Source organism: Monopterus albus, unplaced genomic scaffold, assembly GCF_001952655.1.
Source record: "Monopterus albus unplaced genomic scaffold, M_albus_1.0 scaffold501.1, whole genome shotgun sequence".
NCBI classification, from domain to species: domain Eukaryota; kingdom Metazoa; phylum Chordata; class Actinopteri; order Synbranchiformes; family Synbranchidae; genus Monopterus; species Monopterus albus.
In genome coordinates, this window is record NW_018128381.1 from 74,722 (window position 1) to 95,211 (window position 20,490).

The following is a 20,490-nucleotide window of genomic DNA, read 5'->3' on the forward strand; positions in this document are numbered from 1 at the left end:
GACACACACTCACCATTATAGGCAGGTATGCTAAAGAGGTCAAGGTTCAAAGCAACAGCTCCCTGGTGTATTAATGATTATGTATGGCAGAAGGACGTGTTGGAAAAGCCAATAAGAAAAAACACACACCAAAGTGTGCACACACAAACGGAGAACGTGTAACAAGGTCAGGGCTAATATAGTAGTCTGCAGGATCCACAGTAAATTCAACTTGTGTGTGTGTTTTAAGGCCCTCTCACACACTCAGAGGACAAACAGCAGAAAGGACACACCACGAGGAATCACATCACAACATATACACACACACACACACACACACACACACACAGCTATGACATTTTACACGGTGCCACGTTTGAATCGAGTATACAACAACGGGAACACGAGCTGCTGAATTAACCATTTAAATTCATGCCATGTCATTATTACACAGTGAGATATCACTGATTAGTCTTATTTCATTAACAATAATTATTAGTGTTGTGACTAATGATTTCATTTATTGTTTACTTGATTTGACGCCAAATATGCAGTGATATGAAACACAGAAGCTGTCGCCAGACGTCGAACACGGCTAAGTACATTTACTGCACTGCATTACATTGATTTCACAGATTGTTACTTGCAATTTTACACATTAATAATTTATACACAAAACATAAAATGAACTTCAAAAATGTGACACACTGTTTTACAGTAGATGGAATCGCCCAGTATCTAAAATAGTTTATGCTAAAATGCTGTTTACGCACCAGGAAAGCCAATAAGAACATGTGTTCATCTCTCAGGGGCCATTTTTCTAAATCATAAGGATTTAAATTTTATTTCAACAACCTTTATTTACAACTGCTAATAACACGCACATACTTGTGTATATTTTCAATGCAGGATTTTTACGTGTAATGTAGCATTTTCATACAGTAAAGGATCTGAATGCTTCTTCCACACTGGACTTCACCAGCAAAGCATTTGGCATTTTCACTTAATAAATAATTAGACATGATCAAAACAAGCATCTGTTAAGTTTCTGCTGATTGGCTTTTTGGTTAAGCAGCTACTCATGATGATCAAAGACTCGTTGTGAGGAAATAATCAGTTGCTACAGTCAGAGGGACAATCACTTCATTATTAGCACCACAGTCATAATGCTGTGAGCTGCTCACTGGCTGGTGAAGGGACGGGTGGAGGCCTTTCTACAGCAGCTCTGTGATGTACCGACCTTCATCTTGAATATCTCGGTGCTGCAGGTTTGATTTCACCATATGATTGATTTATTGAACTGCAGCAAAGAGAATGACATTGGAGGTTAATTGGTGCTGTAGCTCAGTAAATCTTCTCTGTGCTGGAGCCTCCCCAGGTTCAGCTGTTACATTCACATGCACACTGAGGATTCGGGATTAAGCCAGTCGAGGAAGCAACCTCATCATTAAACCTGTCTTGCGAACACGAGCAGCTGTGTATCCTCTCTAGACCTGTGCTGATGTGAAGCTCCGACAGCAGCTTCACTCATTTATTGTTCAACTCTACAGGTTCTTTAAATGCAATAATTTTAACTTGTTATATATCAATATTTTGAATTTATAATGTACACTTCTATCCAGTGGGGGAAAAGTAACTAAGTACATTTACTGTAGTACACTTCTGAAGTACTATACTTGTACTTTCCTTGAATATTTCCATTTTATGAAACTTTATATTTTTACTGGGCGGTACAGTGGCTCAGTGGTTAGTGCTGTCGCCTCCCAGAAAGAACTCCTTTCTGTGCGGAGTCTGCATGTTCTCCCTGTGCCTCGGTGGGTTCTCTCTGGGTACTCCGGCTTCCTCTCACAGTCCAAAATCATGCAGCTTAGGTTGACTGGAGACTCTAAACTGCCCGTAGTGGTGAGTGTGGGTTTGCGTGGTGGTTTGTCTACATCTCAGCCCTGTGACAGACTGGTGATCTTGGACCCTGCCTCTCAGCCAGTGTCAGCTGGTTGAACAGAGGTCGAACACGGCTAAGTACGTTTACTGCACTGCATTACGTTGATTTCTCCAGCCCCCCACCACCCTCGTCAGGATAATAGATGGATTTTGTAGTTTATACTGCACTACATTTATCTGACAGCTGTAGCTACTAGTTACTTTGCAGATTCCAACACAAAATATACTCAACAAATAAATATATATAATAATACAGGAAGAGATAAAAGTGTTTGTTTCCAAGGGGGAAATTCACAAACCAGTCATTAACAAATAATTAAAATTAGCTCATTTTTCACCATCTGCAACATTAAAGTGTTGAAAGCAATGTGCCCCGCTGCATAATGAGCACTCGTACTTAGGTACCTCATTTTGATGCTAATACTTTTGTACTTTGACTTAATATTTGAAATGCAGGACTTCTAACACAGTGCTACTGCTATTTTTATTTACGGTAAGTGAAAGATGTCAGCACTTCTTAAACCACTGTTTCTATTATTCTGTCAATATCAGGCAACGGCACTGTTGGTTCTGTATTTTATTTTGTATATGTGCATCTTTTTACAAGCATCCTGCCTCTATGTTTGCAGGTAAACACACTAACTGGTTGTGTAGTTAAACAAAAATCAGGTCAGGGCTGCACCAAAGCCAGCATACTCAGCATAACTTTTCCTGGGCTGGATAAAGATTAAAAACAAAGCACACGTTGGCTCAAAACGACGGCACCTGCAGCCCTGAGAAAAGCAAACTGAGCTGCCTCGTATTCACGTCAGTGCTGACAGTGGAAACAACCGCAGCTTCATGCATTTGTCCTCATTACATCTGTGTTCAGAATCATGTTTCTGTGACTCAGTGGGTCACATTTCATGCCTGTCACTCTCCTACTCCTTCACCAAGTATTTCTGCTGTTATACACAGTTGTCACCCTTATTATGTGAAACCTCCCATTAGTGGAACAGTGGAATACACCTGAATCCGGGACGAGCGCCCTGGTCTGTTTTCTGCTGCTGTGGGTTTACAAATTGCTCTCCCTGCTCCTGCTATTGATTTCTCTGGGTGTGTGAATGTTCCTGCAGGACGGCGGCTCGAGATAGAAATCCCAACACACCGATTTAGAGGAACGAAGACCAAATCTCTGTGTTTACAATGGATGTTTCAAATTACATTTTCTACAATTAGACTTTGTTGTCAATACAAATGGGTTTTGAGCAAGAACATGTAGCAACAGCAGTGATGTCTCTATCAAGTTAGGTATATTATACAGCACTTAGAGGAATTTCTCAAAACATGTCATGTTACAAATATCTTGGTGAGTGGACTGAAGAATGTTCATTTTTTCAACATTATGTTGAAGAGCTAAACTAAAATCTGGGTCCATTTCAGACACAGTCCGTCTCCTCTGTAAAAAACACAGTTTTCCTTTTATTTAAATTAAATTAGCTGAAGATATTTGGAAACATCAGGGGGAAATGGTTTTTTCGGTTTCGAGGGAGAAACTGACAGAAAAGAAGAAAACTTTCCCACCTGGCAGCCGCTCGGTCTGAACATGAACAAACAAGGATTAAGAGTCACACTTCAGAGCTTCTCATTCACACTCCTCTGCAGTTTTCACTGTGAATTCAGGGATTTGAACCAGCGACCTTCTAGTTATATCCTGGCCTCTCAGGCCTGCAGGCATTTCAGCTGCTGACATGTTCGCTCTCTGCGCAGCGGCTTGTTAGAGCAGATCACAGCCTCACGCTCGCTCTAAACACAGAATAATGAGAATCCTATGGGTATTAATTATGGCTGAGAGAAGGCAGAATGCACACACACACACACAGACACACTCTTTGGTGTGTTGCTGTGCTACAAGCATAAATGATGCGCACTGTGAGCAGATCGGACACACACACACACACACAAAGACAAGGAACTGGCCAAACACAGCTACACGCTCACGCACACACACAACCTTACACCCTCTTTGTCAATCACACACACAGTGAGTTTTCAGTATTTGTTTGATTAACTTTCTCCTACTGGAATCTTATTTGCATCTAGTGCCCAGTGAGAGGGAGAGCCATGTTAAACCACTGTGTTTGCCAGGGAGCTCACCGCTGCACAGTCACACCTCCAGCTTCTCAGTACAGTCACTGTCAAGTAAAAACCCCACAGAAGGATTTGTTTGCAAAACAACCAGCGGCTGCCAAAGCCAGACATTTTCATTAGCTGCACACTGGAACCTGTCACTGAGGAAAAACAGAAACCTCCATTCTATGTGCATATAATCATTAATGATATAAGCTGCAAAATATTTGAAACTGGTCTGTTGACAAAGATCATGATCTCTGCTACCGTCTTACATAAAGAATTAAATTAAATAACTGTATATAAACTAATCTTTGATTATGTGTTTTTATTTAAGATATTAGCATTTTCAAATAATCAATAACATCAGTGTGTACTAGAGCAAACCCGTATGTTTCAATCCGAACTTTGTGAAAGATTCAATCTGACATTTTTTCTGTAAATACAAAATATTCACATTTTGATTTCCCTTTAGAAATGCATATTTTCAAAATCAGATATGAGCTGCAAGATAAGGAGCAAAGATATGTTTGGAGGGTAAATCTGATTAATTATTAATTCAGACTGTGGTGCCCCCCAGTAGTACTACCAAAAACCAAACACATTGGTACACTAGTGCTCATTAACAAACTCTGTGTAAAAGACGTCAGTGAACTGACTTCAGGTGTGTTTAACCTCCAGCAAATCCCACATTCATCTGTTTCCTACCAGTTCACAGTGGGAAGAGCTGCAGTTTGCTCCATTTGCTCTCACTGTATCGCTAACTCCTGGCTGACCCACCTGATTGATGGCGGGGACCCCCTCTCCTCCTACGCAGGGAGCTAGTGTGAGGACGGGCAGCTCCTGGCCCTCGACCCGGCGAGACTCCAGACAGTTCTGCCGCTGCTTGATCACGCCGGACTTGGAGTCGGAATCATCTGGGACCCTGATGGAGGAAACAGCACAGAATACAGTTGGTTAAAGGGTTAAGGTATTAGACTGACCGACATCTAAAATGACACAAACACTATTAGAGGTAAGTGAGAAAATATTGTTTTTGTCAAACTGAAGGAACTGATCCAAACCCACATTCACTCTGTGGAAGCTTCATGGTTTAGAGGAAATCTGACACTAGTTTTACGATATTTCTGGCTGATGAAGCTGTTGGAGACGAGCACAAGACCCCAATCATCTCCACAGTGGTCTCATTAACAACATCAAGATATCAGTTAATTTGACAGTGGTTTATCAGCCTTCTCAAAAACCACACGCTGCACCTTCACCAAATCTGCTGCAGGGCTCGATTCTCTAAACTCATTACTTCAGAAACTTTCTTCCAGAATCATCCTTTCTGATAAACTTTCTCAGTATTTCTTGTTCAATTCTCAGCTGCACTATAAACTCAGGCTTAAGTCCTGTAGCATTAATTCAATCTGCTATCTCGCTCTGTTTTAATAACCCGTTAAAGGTTATTCTGCGTTTTAAGGGTCGGGTCTGTCTTCCCCTGAGAGCAAGCCAGTTAATTCCATTCAGGGGGATTAACACACAGCCTCCAGTGGATAAATGGGTATTTTAATATGTGTGTGTGTCTGTGTATGTGTGACTGTGTACAGTGTGTGTGAATGAGAAATATGTCTTAAAGGTAATATTATGTCTGTAGTATGTACCTGTATAAGTCAGTGCCAGGATTTATGTTATAAAGTGTGTTTGTGTGTGTGTATTCTTGTTACATAGTGAGGACCAAATAAATTATTTTTTGCTACATATTGGGGACATTTTTGGAGAATGAGGACATTCTGGCTGGTCCTCACTTTCTGAAACAGCTTTTTGAGGGTTAAAACTTGGTTTTAAGGTTCAAGTTAGAATTAGGATTAGGTTAGGCCTAGGGTGAAGGTTATGGTTAGTCAGCCTGAGGAACCAGGGCTTCTGGAAGCTCAACTCATCAGGACGGGCAGACTCACCACACAATGATAATGGATGAGGTGTTAACAAAACAAACATGGTTGAGTCATAGCCCATTAGGTTGTACACTTTAGTTTTATCCTAATTACTTTAATTTAGTTTTCTTATTCTATTTTTATTTATTTTAGTTTCTTAAATGTATGGGCATTCAATACTAGATGAGAGAGAAACAGTATTTTGATTTTTTCTGTATGTCCTGCACATATAGTGAACTGACAATAAAAATCTTTGACCTTGATCTAGTGTGTGTCTGTGTGTGTGGTTCAAGGTCAGTGTATGCTCTCATTGTGGACATGACTTTTTTTTTGTTTTTACAGAATAAAATTAATTGTATGCCGCATTTTCAGTGCAGTGATAAAACACTGTTGTTAGCTCGCTAGCGACGCTAGCTCCTGCAGTTTCTGCTTACAACTGTGTTCACACTATTCCCTGTCCTGTGTGCTATTTGCCTCAAAGTGCGAGTCAGTTCTGAGGAGAAAATCTGATCTGACTGTGCCATAAGATCTGCAAATAAAGCTACCGCTGATTAAATGTCTAACCTCGTCTCTCTGCACAGCTTGTTTTCTTTTGGAGTCTTTGGAAAAGTTTTCATAAAGATTTTCTGGGGCATTTTGCCTTTATTGTGAGCAGACTATGAGCCTTTCGGTTATGTAATGTGTCCCTTAATAACCATTAGGCTACAGGATGCTGTGTCCTTGGGAAAACTGAGGGTACTTCAGCAATTTAGTACTGCACTTCCATAAAGCTGAGGCACTCACAAGAGACTGGCGATAAACAGGGTATTTAAAATCTAAGCAACAGAGGCAGAGACATCCTGACTTACAGTCCTTGATAATGATTAGTCTGCAAAAACTGTGTTACATCTTCCAAACTCCATGGTCCCAGTTCATTACACTGCCTTTCTATCAAAAAGGGGTTATTTTCTCAAATGGAGCCGAAGACAAAGTGTTTTCACAGGTTGAGTAGTACTGAGAAGTACAGAGCAGTACTGAGTAACATGATGAATAAACACCTTTTTTGTGTAAAATCAGTGGGGTTCTCCTTTAAAAGTTAAAAACATACACACACAAAAGTCTAAAAAGCTAATACTATTAATTCGGACAGTAATAAAACCTGTTTTAGAGTCTGACTTGAAATTTGCCCTCAGTTTGCAAGCTCAGCAGAAAACAGATACATGTAAGTCTGAGGACACACACACACACACACACACACACACACACACACACACACACACACACGCCCTTACTTGAGCTCAGGGTAGACATTGTCCAGGTACCACTTAAAGGATTTGCACTTGAGCTTCTTGCGGAGTTCCACTCTGCCTTGGATACTGGTGACACACAAACACACATAATCGCACACAAACACAAAGACAGAGAAAAAAGCAATCACATCAGCAGCCAATCAGAGACTCGGAAACCTTGTTATTAATACTCAGAGAGGGAGAAGTAGCCATAAAAACGTACAGTCAGGACAAATAATAGGCGTGTGTGATATGAAAAGGTAGGTAAACCCTCACAGCTGTGTGTAAATGCCAGTGTTTACCTGTGTCTGACAGATAAACACTGACATTTAAGCACAGATTCACACCGAGCTGGAGCGCAGTGAATTTCAAGACTGTTTTACCTCTGACCACAGCCAGTGTCACTGATGTTCTTATAAAGAACCACGTCCATTTCAGAAATGTTTCTATAAGTCAGCTTCTGCAAGATGCAACATCTGTATAAGTAACCCTAGTGTTTTCTATCCAAGTCCACAGCTGAGATGAACACAAAACGTTGTATCCATGACAAAGTTTTGGTCACTATTCTGGCTGCGGCAGTGGTGCTCTGGGGCCACTGAATACCTAGGGGTGGCACATTACAAAGTAGAAATGTACACACTAATAAAGTAGAAAGGCATTTCAGGCTACATAAGGTAAAAGACATCAGATTCACCGGCGATCAACTGAGGAACCAATAATTCCAATTCAAATGCATCATCAGCAAAAAAATAATCAAGGGTTCTTTAAACATAAATACTAAGTATTAGTTCATAATAAAAGTTTCATTTATGTCCAGGATATCACATTTCATCCCTATTTGCAAATAGCTTTCATTCTTTGAATCATAATAATGAAGCTCGTTACTATCCACATGCACAACACTAGAAATGTGGGCAGCATTTCAGAGGTCGGAAACAGGGCTACACACGAGTGTGACTACCAAGTGTGTGTAAACCGTGTGTGCGTGTGTTCTTACTCTCCATAGGATTTGCCTCGTGCTGCAGGGCGAGCAGAGTAGTAGAAGAGCCGGAAGTCGTCCATCCACACTTCAGCTGTTCGTCGTGTGTTCCTGCCACCATATACACACACACACACACACACACACACACACACACACACACACACACACAAAGTTAAAAGCAAAGTTTCTTTTACACTCGGGGCTTGGCATCGTTAATGGCGAGCACAAACAACCCTAAAAAATTCCCTCTTCATCTCCACTAAAAACTCTCCTCGGTCATGTGTTTAAGGACGCTGATGAAAATGTTTGCATCCATAAACTATCACATCTAGAAGACAAACAGTAAGCCAACACAAAACAAGTAATATGAGTTTTATTCAGCACTACTGGATGTGAGGCATCAGAGACATTCATCATGCAGGTGTGAATATGCAGAATTTGGGGCGCAGGGCAATTACAAGATCCCGTCACGGTGTGGCTGCAAACAGGACAGCTTCACCACTCCCAGTGTTTGTGCCCTGGATGCCTGGGATGATACTTAGTGTTTAAATGCAAAAGAAGTGATTCTATGGGAAACGGCGCTCTGTCCTGTCCTCCCTCAGCTGAGTGGAGTTTGTTTCTGATTGTCACCCAGCTGATGTTTTCAACACAGTGAGAGGCTGCAGGAGGAAAGATGGCAAGTAAAACCAGACATCAGCAGACTCCCAGCGTCCACATGTAAACACACAGCTCTTACAGAAACAACAGTCCACCTCCAGACTGACAACATTCTCATCACACAGCCTTCTTGTATAGTTCCAGCTGCCTTCAGATCAGTTCATTTCAATTCAATTTATCTGTATAGTGCCAATTCACAACAACAACTGTCTCAGGGCGCTTTACATAATCAGATCTAGGCCTTGCACTGCTATAAGGGAAACCCAACAAATCCCCCTTGAGCAAGCGCTTGGTGACAATGGGGAGGAAAAACTCCCTTAACATGTGTTTTCCTGATAGGATCTCCAGATGCAGATTAGACAGTAATATTGGGTGTATTTAGGATCACAGTGCAAACCAGGAACCCTCCTGACTGCTCTGTGTTTCATTAAAGCTACACGTGTTTTTCCTTATCCACACACAGATCACGTTTACAGCAGGTGTAAATCCTGCCTGGTGTCGTTTCTCTTGTTCACTTCAGTTCTGCTCAGCTCAGTGCGCTTTAGTCACCCACAGTGCACGAACAGCCAAACACACTTTGTCTATCTCTGATCCCCATTTACTTTTGTCCTCTTGTTCTCTTTCTCTCTCTGTAGTAATTAGCTATTAGCTGAGTTTCTCCGAGCTGTGAACTATCTCACTGAAATGACAGAAACCCTCCATTACAGGCGTTACACACGCTGCCTGTGGCAGTTTAATGAAAGGGGAAGAGAGAGGATATGAGATGCTTGTAGGCGTATAAACATAAATATGTGTCACACACAGGCTCACAATTAAAACCTCAATCACCGCACACACACACATGCGCGCTCACAGCAGCAGGTCTGGGCCAGGGCAGAAACAGCATAATCTTTGTAATCGAATTATTAGGCAGCTCTTTTTATTTTGCATATTCATAACGCAGGCTGCCTCCAGCTAATTAACCAGCAGAGCAACATGCGAGCAGACAACAGCAGCTTTGTTTGGGAGATCTGCGATGATCACAAACATCAGGCCATCGTGATGCGAATAAAAGTCATCATCTGTGCAGAACAGATGTTGCCTTGGTAACGGCCAACAGGGAGTGAAACAGCCCTGCTGAAAAAAAGTCTCACTGTTGGTGTGGATTAGCTGGTCGGCACAAAACGCTAAGTTCAGATGAGTCATTCGGCGGAGGCTTTGCTCCAAAGTTCAGCAGCGGGAGTGCTCGCTTTGAGAAGAAACCCCTCCAGCCCGGCAGCATTAGCGCCCTGCTCTGCCTCTTACACCACAAACAGAACTCAACTCCCGACACTGCCAACATTAAGGCCTCGCTCACATGCAGAGGTTCATGAATTACTGAAGGCGTAACCTAAACCATCAGCTGTGGCGCTCAGTGGATCCCTGGAGTTATTCTGTGATGCAGGGCTGCAATTTAGTTATCGGTGAACTCCCTTTCCCTGTCTTCCTTTTCATTTACTGTGTTCATGCCTAGATTTGATATTGGCCTTTCTGTGGTGTCAACAAAAGGGACAAAAGTTTTTTTTTTGTTTTTTTTTTTTAAGTATTAGAGAACTCATGCTCCTTCCTCACGTTCCTTTCAATTCTTCTTTTCTTACTATGAGGGATACACCATGCAGTAATGCTGAGAATGTAATCTGAATGGAGCAGCATCTTTATTGTAGCCTTAATTAATCTGTTTATACAAGATCAATTCACTCGCAGTCTGAGCACATTAGTGCTGTTAACGGATTAATGGACTGCCTGTAAACATATTTCTGTTTGAACAGTTTGAAAGGGGCAGAGAACAGAATACAGCTTATGTTAATGGGATAATATTGTACTCGCAGCTCAAAGGCTCACAGGCAGCTGTAAATCCACTTTAACTATAATGTGAGCTGCACTGAGCTGCTCCGACACAGCTCAGAGTGGAAAAGCTGTACGTCAGTGTTTATTGTCAGTCAAACACTGACTCGGTCAGAATTAAAGCTGGATTCACTGAAGGGTTTCAGAGAAGAAATTAGTCTGGTACTACAGTCAATCAATGATCAGTTAGGCAGTGACTTCAGTTAGCAGTGGGTCAACCATAATATAAACCCACACATCCCGCCAATGAACAACTGTTTCCACCACAATACACTAGTTTCAGTCTTGACAGTCAAAGAAGGGACGCATACTGAGTGACGGAGCAAGTACCGAAGATGACACATGGTTCTTCGCTGAGCAGCCTTATAAATCTTGAAGAAAACTTTTCAAAGAATTCTCTGAAAACAGGAATGAATATCTATGAAAAACAGCTTGATGTTCTATTTTCCTAATTTGTACTATGGCTTTTGTGCAGAAAAGGGAAAAAAACTGAAGACAAAAAGCTTAATTTGAATGACCTGGTGGCTAGAAAGGCTTGAGGAGAATTAAGTCCATTAGACTGAAGTGAACCTCAGCTGAGCTGTGGCTCTAGCCTGAATTATAAAGCACATCTCACCCAGGCCACACTACATTATTTTAACATCTGCCCGACATTTGACATTACATGTTTTTAAATTAGATGTTTTTGGCTTTGTTATGTGAGACCAACAGCCCTGAGCTCTGTCCACCAGGCATCAGAGATTAAGTTTGTATAGGAACTCACTTGATGTAGGTGTTGGCGTTGCCCTCAGGGAAGACATACGGGTGTTTCTTCCTGAACACGTGACCCACTCTGCTGCAGGGCAGGATCTCCAGACTGCCGCCACACTGCCACACCCGGAACGAGATCTCTGCATACACACACACACACACACACACACCCACAGAAACATCTACATTTCCAATATTTCCTGAGTTAAAGACAGTAAGAAAGGGTAAGAAGCGTTGACATTACCCAGGTGCTTGTCCTGAAGCACATCCAGAGAAAAATGACAAACATCTCACATGATAAAAACTGGAACTGTAAGTAAAACCTGAACCTTGACACCAAGTTAAGAATCAAACTCTCTCCTAAAATATTTATATACAGTACAACCAACTTGCAACAGCAAATATGTTTTGAAAGAAACACTGTGACCCAATTAAATTTACTATTAATATACAAAGAGTATGTTGTTAGTTTCTGTATTTGACAAGTCACCACGATGTCAACACTGACTGTAAACCAGCCAGTGATTACGTTGCCATCACAACCTAAATGCTAAATCTCTGTGGGTAGCCAGGCTTGTTGTTCACTAGCTTTGCCTTTACTCTTCAGTGTCTCCGCGCAAGTTTTCTAACCTGCACATCCCAGCCAAGTGGGTCAGACCCCCTGAATATTTGATGACCCACCAACACACTCTAATCTATTAAGTTTAGTGTGTGTGATGTTACTATGTGTGCATTAGTTCACATGCAATGTGCGTGTTCATGTGACCTGCTTACACTGTGCTCAGTTCTCTGATATGAGCACAGCAACACACATATTGTAGAAGACAACTTCATTTCACTGTGTGTGCGTGTGTGAGTGTGTGAGTGTGTATGTCTTTATTACACTGTGTCGACCAATCTGTGTTTTCAGTGCCATCATTGTGAGGACATTTTAGCCAGTCCTCACAACTTCAACAGGCTTCTTGAAGGTTTAACGGTTCAGGTTAAGGTCAGATTGAGGTCAGCGGTAGAACTGGGGTTAGACATTTAGTTAGGGCATCAGTGAGTGTCCTCACAACTATAGTAAGACATGACTGTGTGAGGTAAGGGTCATTTAATTAAGAGCTGCTGTCTGTCTGAGCTCAAAGGAGAGAAAGAGAGAAGTGCTCCCAGAGTGCGAGAAGCTGAAAACCTTGCAAACTTTTAAAGTGACTGCAAGTGAGAGACAGAGAGAGAGGGGGGAGGTGAAATGAGAGCATGGACTGAATTAGATGAGGAAGAGGAGAAACAGGAGTAAGAGTGAAACACTAGAAAATACAAAGGAGAACAAAGAAAGTCAGCGAGACACTAAGATGCTGATATGGAGACACTGACAGAAACATGGCAGGGAGCAAATGTTTGTGTGTGTACGAGTGCTTGTATTACTCATGTTGTGGGGACAGCTGCATTGTGAAGACCTGCCTCCCTTTTGGTGACAAAAAGCAAGTCTCCATAAAGTTAGTCATTCTTTTTTAAGGCTGACGACCAGGCTTGGGTTAGAGGTAGGTAAGTAGCGATTATGGTAGGGGTAAGTCTCCAGGAAATGAATGCAAGCCAACGTAATGCCCCTTAAAGCTACGGAAACCCAGCTGTGTGAATGTACATCTGAGACAGAGGAAAACCAGGCTACAGCCTTTCATTGATCTGAGAAAAGCAGCACTACAGCAATCAGTAAACGGACGCCAACCATCTATTACTGAGCATGTGCACCCGCACACAGAGGTAGCAGCAGGAGGACAGGTGTTGTTGCTGGCTGGATGGATGCCAAAGATTTTCCTTGTTGGGTTGGGCAGAAATGTCATTGGGTTTAAACAACAAAAGCCCCTGGTTAATTCAAAACAAAGATTAAAGCTTTACATAAACCTACAATATCGCAAAGTTGTTAGCAAACAGCTGGCAATTTCTCCACACTAAACAGATAAGTTGCAACATCAACATTCATTCATGAAATCAAGTAAGACTGTTGAGAAGCACTAATTAAATGATTTCAGTACAGCTGACTGACGGTGAACAGGAGTCCTAGTTTCCTGTCACTAAAACTAGTGTTAACCAATAAAGACTTGTTTTATGGTCTGTGTGGTGATGCTGTTGACTTTGTTTTTCTAAATATGAGTCAGTACACCTGCATGTGGCACCAGTACTGCACTGTGTGTGTGTCATTAGTTTGCACAAATGACCTGACAAATGCAGCTGCAGAAGTAAATTTTAATTAGCTCATTTTACTAGCTCTCTCTGGTAGGATGATGATGGAAACATACTGTATCAGAGCTACAGAGGCCAAAAAAGGATCAATTACAGCTCTCCATCTGTTCAGACCTCTGGCTCTGTTTCTTTATGAGAAGCCACTGGTGACGGCGACCGAAGCTGTCCTCCACTCGGGTCCACTTACCAAAGTTCTCCCCGCCCCAGATGTCCATGGCGGCATCGTATTTGCCAAGGTGATTGAACCAGGACCTGTCAATCACGAAGAGCCCGCCTGCGATGATGGGAGTCCTGTCAGAGAGAAGAGAGACAGAGGGGTCAAGACGGATGTGCTCAGGCACATCATGTTATCTGATGTAACGGTGTGTGTTATATGCAGCACTGTGCAAAGGTCTTAGGCCACCATTAGATTTGTTGTTTTAGCAATGTTATAGTTTATATATATTTATCAAAATACAGCTAGAAAATATATGAAACAAGTACACACTATCAAAAAATACTAAAATGTGTGTATAAAATCAGCAAACAAACTGGACACTCGTGATGTGGTGTTCAAACTGTTCTAAAGAAACGAAGAATCCAAAGAGATCGAGGACAAAACCAGCAGTAAAGAGCAAGAATCTGTTAGAATCTGATGAGAAGTGTCTCAGAGTTTCTTCGAGAGAGAGTGGAGGACACCCAGCAGGGACCTGGCTCAGCATCTGCCAGCACGCGTTATCATTTGGAGGCTAAGCTGCTCCTGCCACAGTGTGAAGAAGCTTGATCAGGGACAGCCTTCGTGGAAGGACTGCAGCCAGGAAACCACTTTTTCAGAAAGGGACAGGGAGAAAGAGGCTGAGACATGCAAAAACTCACAGAGACTGGAGCAAGGATCAGTGGAAAAGAGGATTATGGAGCGATGAGTCTGAAATGTTCAGGTCCGGTCATTGACAGTATGTGAGAAGTCGGAGAGAGAGAAGAATAAGAGTAGCAGCCTTCAGTGACACATGGTGGAGGCTCTGTCAGGGTTTCAGGACCGTCTCCCCAAAGGAATTCAAGCTGGACTGTAGAAGCCATTTGCTTCTGAAAATATTTTTATTACTGTGGACTTATCTCCTGCATATATTTACTAAGGAGACTCAGAAATAAATATAAATTATCATTACAACCTCGCTAAAACGGCTAAACTAATGGCAGCCTAAGACTCTTGCAGGGTACTGTAAACATAATTACAAATTCTAAAGTGACAATTTTAATGGCATTTTCCTCCTGATCAATCCAAACTAATCTGAGTCAAGTCCGTTCTTGTGTTGCCAGGAGTTCTTCAAACTCCCATGACAATGAGAATGAGAAATTAATTGAGTTTTTTTCTTTTTTCACTTCTGCTTTAAAAGCAGAAAACAACATCTCCTGGGTTTTGGTTGGACACTTAAAGACTCAGTGTTGTTTTCTTTCTGCCACCACCTTTCTCTCATCGACGACTCTACAGTATTTAGATTTGTTCAAACTCTAATCTCATCTGATCTGATAAAAACACAATAAGGCCGTGACCATTTTCATTCCTATTTGTGCTTCCAGAATAGAAGTGACCCATTGATTTGCTGTGACACACACACACACACAGATTGAATCCCGGTCTGGACAGCGCGAGGAGTGAATAGCTGAAGGCCAGCACGCGTCATCAAATACCCTCTGTTTAACAGCAATTATCCTGCCGTCACCGCCTGCAAATAGCATGCAGTGTGTGTGTCTGATTGCATGTGTCTGTATGTGGGTGGAATCACATAAAACCTTTTTCAAGCTCAGTTTCTCCTTGTGTGTTTAAAGGAACGCAACCTGAAGTGTGTGTGGACTGAAAATAAAGAGACTGACACAAGGATGTGGCATGTTTGTGTGTGAGCTGTTTAATTGTTGTGAGGATCAGTCATGAGTGGCGTTTACCTCTATGAGTTTCAAGGCTTATCAGACTCCACAGCGGTTATAATACAGCAAGACGGGACGGTACACCTCTGGAAACGTATTCACGATGACAATCATTTTATCCCGAGTTACGAAGATGCTCAACTCCACTGCAGAAATGTGTTACTGTGGCCATCATGGTGTATGGTCAGATTATGTGGCGGTGTGTTGGGTGAGCATGTGCCAAGCAAAATAAATGGGAGGGCTGCAATTTTTCAATCATGCTGTTGGTTGTACAGTAATAATCTACCCACTACTACATATATTTAATCAAGTAAGTGTGATTGATAATGTTAAAGGGAGGGAATGCACTATGTCAATGATGGTTCTCACAAGTCTAGTTTCCAAACGGGTGTGTTGATGTGTGTGCTCACAGACGACATGGTGACTCAGTCCAGCCTCCGCAGGTTGAAATCACACAGACAGAAGCAGCTCACTGACAACCAGGTGGAGACAGACCGTCATAATGAACAAGCTCTACTCCATCATCCACATGTATCTCCACAGGCACACGCACATTTGCACATCACCACACGTCCATCTGTGAATGTTTAACACTCTGCCTCCACAAAACAAAACAAAACATGCACGAAGTCAGGCAGTCACAAGTTGGCACAGCAGTAAAGCTGGGCTCCTGCCACCAATCTGACTTATGAAGAAGAACCGGTGCCAGCGTTTATTATTTATAACTCTGTGTGTGGTTGTGCGTGGAGCTGTGTGTTTGCCCCGCGGCTCCAGTGCCTTCCCTTTGTTTGTTTTAATCTCTCCATGGCAAATGATTTGTCAGGCATCGAAGACCTGATCTTGTGTAAACTTTACACGGTTTATCAGCACAGCCCAGCAGGGGGCGCTGCAGCTGCAACATGTCAGAACAAGGTCAAACTTTTGTTACCGATTGTTGCACACAGGATCTGTTCAATTTGTCTTTTAGCGTTTCAGCTGAAATGGGCACCTCGTTCATCATTACAGCTACAGAAAAGGTGAATTTGTCAATGTATTCATCATCTTTGGAGCTTTATTTATATTTTTCAAAATTTCTAATACTGTATGATTGTGGGTCCTTTCTGCCTTCTGTACAGTACAGTACATTGCATGAAATGACAAGTAACTGATGTAATCTGTTATGTTGCAGATATTTTGGATGCTGTGGAAATGTATGTTTTATTATGACAACTGATGGCGGGGTTCAAACTGGGACCTCACAATCTCAGAATTTATGTATGAAATATCACAGCTACACTAAAACCATTCACTGGGAGCACTATGACAAAGTGTGAGCAACTTTTTGTCAAAAGACTGGTACACTGGTAATGACCGGACTTCCTTATCAGTTCAATACGTTTTCAAATCCTAGTGCAAACAGTCTGTTGATATATGTTCATATGCTGATTTTAACAGAAAAACGCACATAACTGCTGAACTCTAAATATGAATTCAACCTGGGTGACTCAAAGAAAGATAAGAAGCTAAAGCCCTTAGAGATAACAGCTCATGCACGCAAAACAAAAAGTACATTTTTTGGCCGACACAAGAAGCCAAAAGGGAGAAACATGACAATGGACGTAGACTCTTATGCAGGGTGAAAACACATTCAGAGACAGTGAACCTTTTGAAACAGCGTGTATCTTTGCTAATAATAAAATCTGAAGATGGCAGTTTAGATAAATAACTCATAATAAACAGAGCTGCAAACAGAAAGTGTTCTGAATGTCCCAAGTATTAAAGTATAACCAGAAAACGATGGGAAATAAAAATCATGTAAGCAAAAACATATTTTTGGAGATTTTTTTTTGACATTGTAAGTTAATATACTGTAGCCTGAATGTTCTTTTCTTCCATGTGGATGCTGCTGATACTGCTTGCCAATGCTGTTGGTTCAATTACACACACACGAACACAGAAACTCTCAGGCCACATTTAACAATATAAACTCTAAACTCAAGCTTGAAAATGGGAAGCGAAGACTGGGGTCAGACGCCCACGTCAGACTTTTTATGACAAGTTATTTATTCTATCCTCATGTTTTTTATTAACTTTCTAAACACAGTGAAAACTTGCTCTGTATTCTGGGAATAACTGAGATGAAAACACTTGTATGTTAGAGATTGGCTCAGTTTTTCTGGTTTTAAATTAATTCAGTAGCAGCTGATTTTGTTGTGCCAGAATTTCTGTCACACACGGAACACCTAGATAAAAACAAAGGTCTTCTTTTAGTCCTTCCTCCTTTCCTCTACATGTCTCCTCAGGCCTTTGTACGTTCCTCCTCTTCTCTGTTTTACTCTTGTCTACACTCATTGAGCTCTGGTTATATACCTCTGTGTGAATATCTCTATCATCTGTACTACAGTGTACATGTCTGTGCATAATGTGTATGCGTGGTTACTTGATTGGCTCAGTCGGGTCGATCCGCTGAGCCCTCTGCTCTGGTGACAGCTGCTCCCATTTAAAATGGAGACTCCAATCAAAACCTGAGAGAAAGAACAAACATTATAAACACAAATTATTCTCTATGTAGAGAAACATTGGCTTCACTAAGAAAACCTGCCTTGTTTGCTGATATTAAGAAAATTGCTCAAAATGTGTAGCTATAGACACAAAGTCAATGGATGACAGAAGGATTTATTTATTTGGATCAATCACTGACAAACTACAAATTGTATATTTGCTTTAACATTCCTAACATTTGACATCTGCCTTTTTATTTTCTTTGTTTGTTGATAAATTGTCTGTATGTGCTGATGTACAGGAAATGTGTGCATATGTGTGTTGGCTGGTGTATGGGTGTGTGTGTGTGTGTGTGTGTGTGTGTGTGTGTGTGTGTTTGCACTCCCAACCCCATCTGTGTGTGTGTCAGTACACTTGACATGTGTGAGGCTGTCTGTGTGTCTGGCTCAATTAAAGCCCTTACAACCATCTTTTTTATGCTCCGAGCGACAGCTTTATCTATTATTAACATGTCCTTTGTGAGACCAACAATCGCCATCGATTCCCCTGCTGGTGTGTGTGCGTGTGTGTGTGTGTGGACAGGGCTATTATCACCATTGACTGGCAGACCGCTGTTACCAAGAGCAAAAGACTGGAATAAGACAAGCTAATGGGATGAGAGAGGGACAATAAGGAGAGATTGGGTGCAGAAGAAGTGAGGGATGACAGAGGGATGATGGGAGACGAGTGGCGAACACACTTGTGTATTGTTCTTATTTATTATTGGGAAGTTTGGTCTCAGTCATCTGTAACTGCAGAATCTTGTCAAGCTAAAAGGAAAAGCCCTCCTCAGACTCTCCGCTGCACATCATCGATCTGTGATGCTCAGTGAATTAGAAGATACTTATTGACTCATTCACAAAACCTGCGTCCTCCACTTTCACCGCTGTTAGCGACTTCCTGGTTTCAAGTTTTCAAGAATGCATTTCAAAAATGCACAAAAATAATTCCTGACCTAGAAATCTCAATTGGAAGCAGCTGCTGTTAAAAGAGGACAATCTTTAATATAAAAGCAGTGACTGGATGAGATAACATTTATGTGCACATTGACTGATTTTATTATATCTCTCTATAGAGATGCAGGATGAGGTATTTCTGGTGTTCTCTCAGTAAAAATCCCATTCGTTTGCTACATGTATAGTGGCAAGTGACTAACATTTGGTGCACCTCGAGGTTTTGCTGGACATGAAACTGTGTCAGTACAAAAGATGAGCAACATTGTTAAAAATGCCTGATTCAGGTACCGTGCACATAAAAACTCGGGGCTATTTTGGTAAGAAACAGGCAATCACCAAACACCACCAACTGACCAGTTGTGCTGATTGCTCTGTCAACTGTGATCAGAAGGGAGTTGTGTTTCTGTATCAAGGAACAGGAGATCATCACAAGAAAACTACAGTGTGAGGAAAGTGAACAACCCCACACTTTCCTCCCTGTCCAGCAGAGATGACTTTGAATGCCATTACTAATTACAATTTTTGTTTTGGAACATCAGCTGTGATCTGGGTGGATCACTGTGTTGGATTTGAGGGTGATAAAAGCTGCTCTTTCAAAATAACAGAGGACAGTTTTATGAATATTTCTGTATCAAAGATAGGGAACAAAGTGTTAACAGCAGAAAGAAGTTGTTCATGAACTCATCATGACTGAGAACCCTAAGGAGCTTCTCTCTGTCATCAAAAGACATCCAGAATCATTTTTATTTCCCAGAAAAAAAGTGTTTCCATACCTCCACGGAGATCCGCAGAAGCTGCCACGTAGGCAAAAGTGTCCATGTTTATGATGTCGATGACTGGGCTGACCACACGGGTTGGGTCCTGGACACAAACACAAAACACCACAGACATTCATGCTGTGTTAGGGATATAAAGGAAACAAAAACAACATAAAATGTGCTGAAGAAAAACAGGCAAAGAAAAAAGAAATCAGCCATCCATCCATTATCTATACCGCTCATCCCAGCTGACATTAGGTGAGAGGCGGGGTCCACCCTGGACAGGTAGTTAGTCTGTCACAAGGCTGACATGTAGACAAACAACCACACTCACTCCTATGGGCAGTTTAGAGCCACCAGTCAACCTAAGCTGCATGTCTTTGGACCATGGCAGGAAGCCGGAGTACCCGGAGAGAACCCACACAGGCACAGGGAGAACATGCAGACTCCACACAGAAAGGCCCCAGGTCGATTCGGGCTCAAACCTTCTTGCTGTGAGGTGTTCGGGCTTAAACCTTCTTGCTGTGAGGTGACAGCACACCGGACTAACCACCGCACCACCATGGCCCCCAAAACAAAAAATAGATAAATAACAAAGAGAAAATAGAGAGGTGAATATGTTCCTGTGTGGAGATCATCAAATACTGCTCCAATAAATGAGGTTTTCAT

The 20,490-nt window shown here is 41.8% G+C and overlaps 1 protein-coding gene across 3 annotated transcripts in view; it reads right to left on the minus strand.

Moving 5' to 3' along the window:
• Positions 1-20,490, minus strand: part of galnt14 (UDP-N-acetyl-alpha-D-galactosamine:polypeptide N-acetylgalactosaminyltransferase 14 (GalNAc-T14)) — a 132,671-nt gene that overhangs the window by 13,117 nt on the left and 99,064 nt on the right. For all 3 annotated transcript variants that reach the window (XM_020588080.1, XM_020588082.1, XM_020588081.1), the window contains 7 exons: positions 19,837-19,924; positions 18,007-18,091; positions 13,873-13,976; positions 11,479-11,605; positions 8,211-8,303; positions 7,217-7,300; positions 4,810-4,954 (listed from right to left, as the gene is read on the minus strand). In XM_020588080.1, coding sequence (XP_020443736.1) covers positions 4,810-4,954; positions 7,217-7,300; positions 8,211-8,303; positions 11,479-11,605; positions 13,873-13,976; positions 18,007-18,091; positions 19,837-19,924 — 726 coding nt within the window. The remainder of the gene's footprint in view (positions 1-4,809; positions 4,955-7,216; positions 7,301-8,210; positions 8,304-11,478; positions 11,606-13,872; positions 13,977-18,006; positions 18,092-19,836; positions 19,925-20,490) is intronic.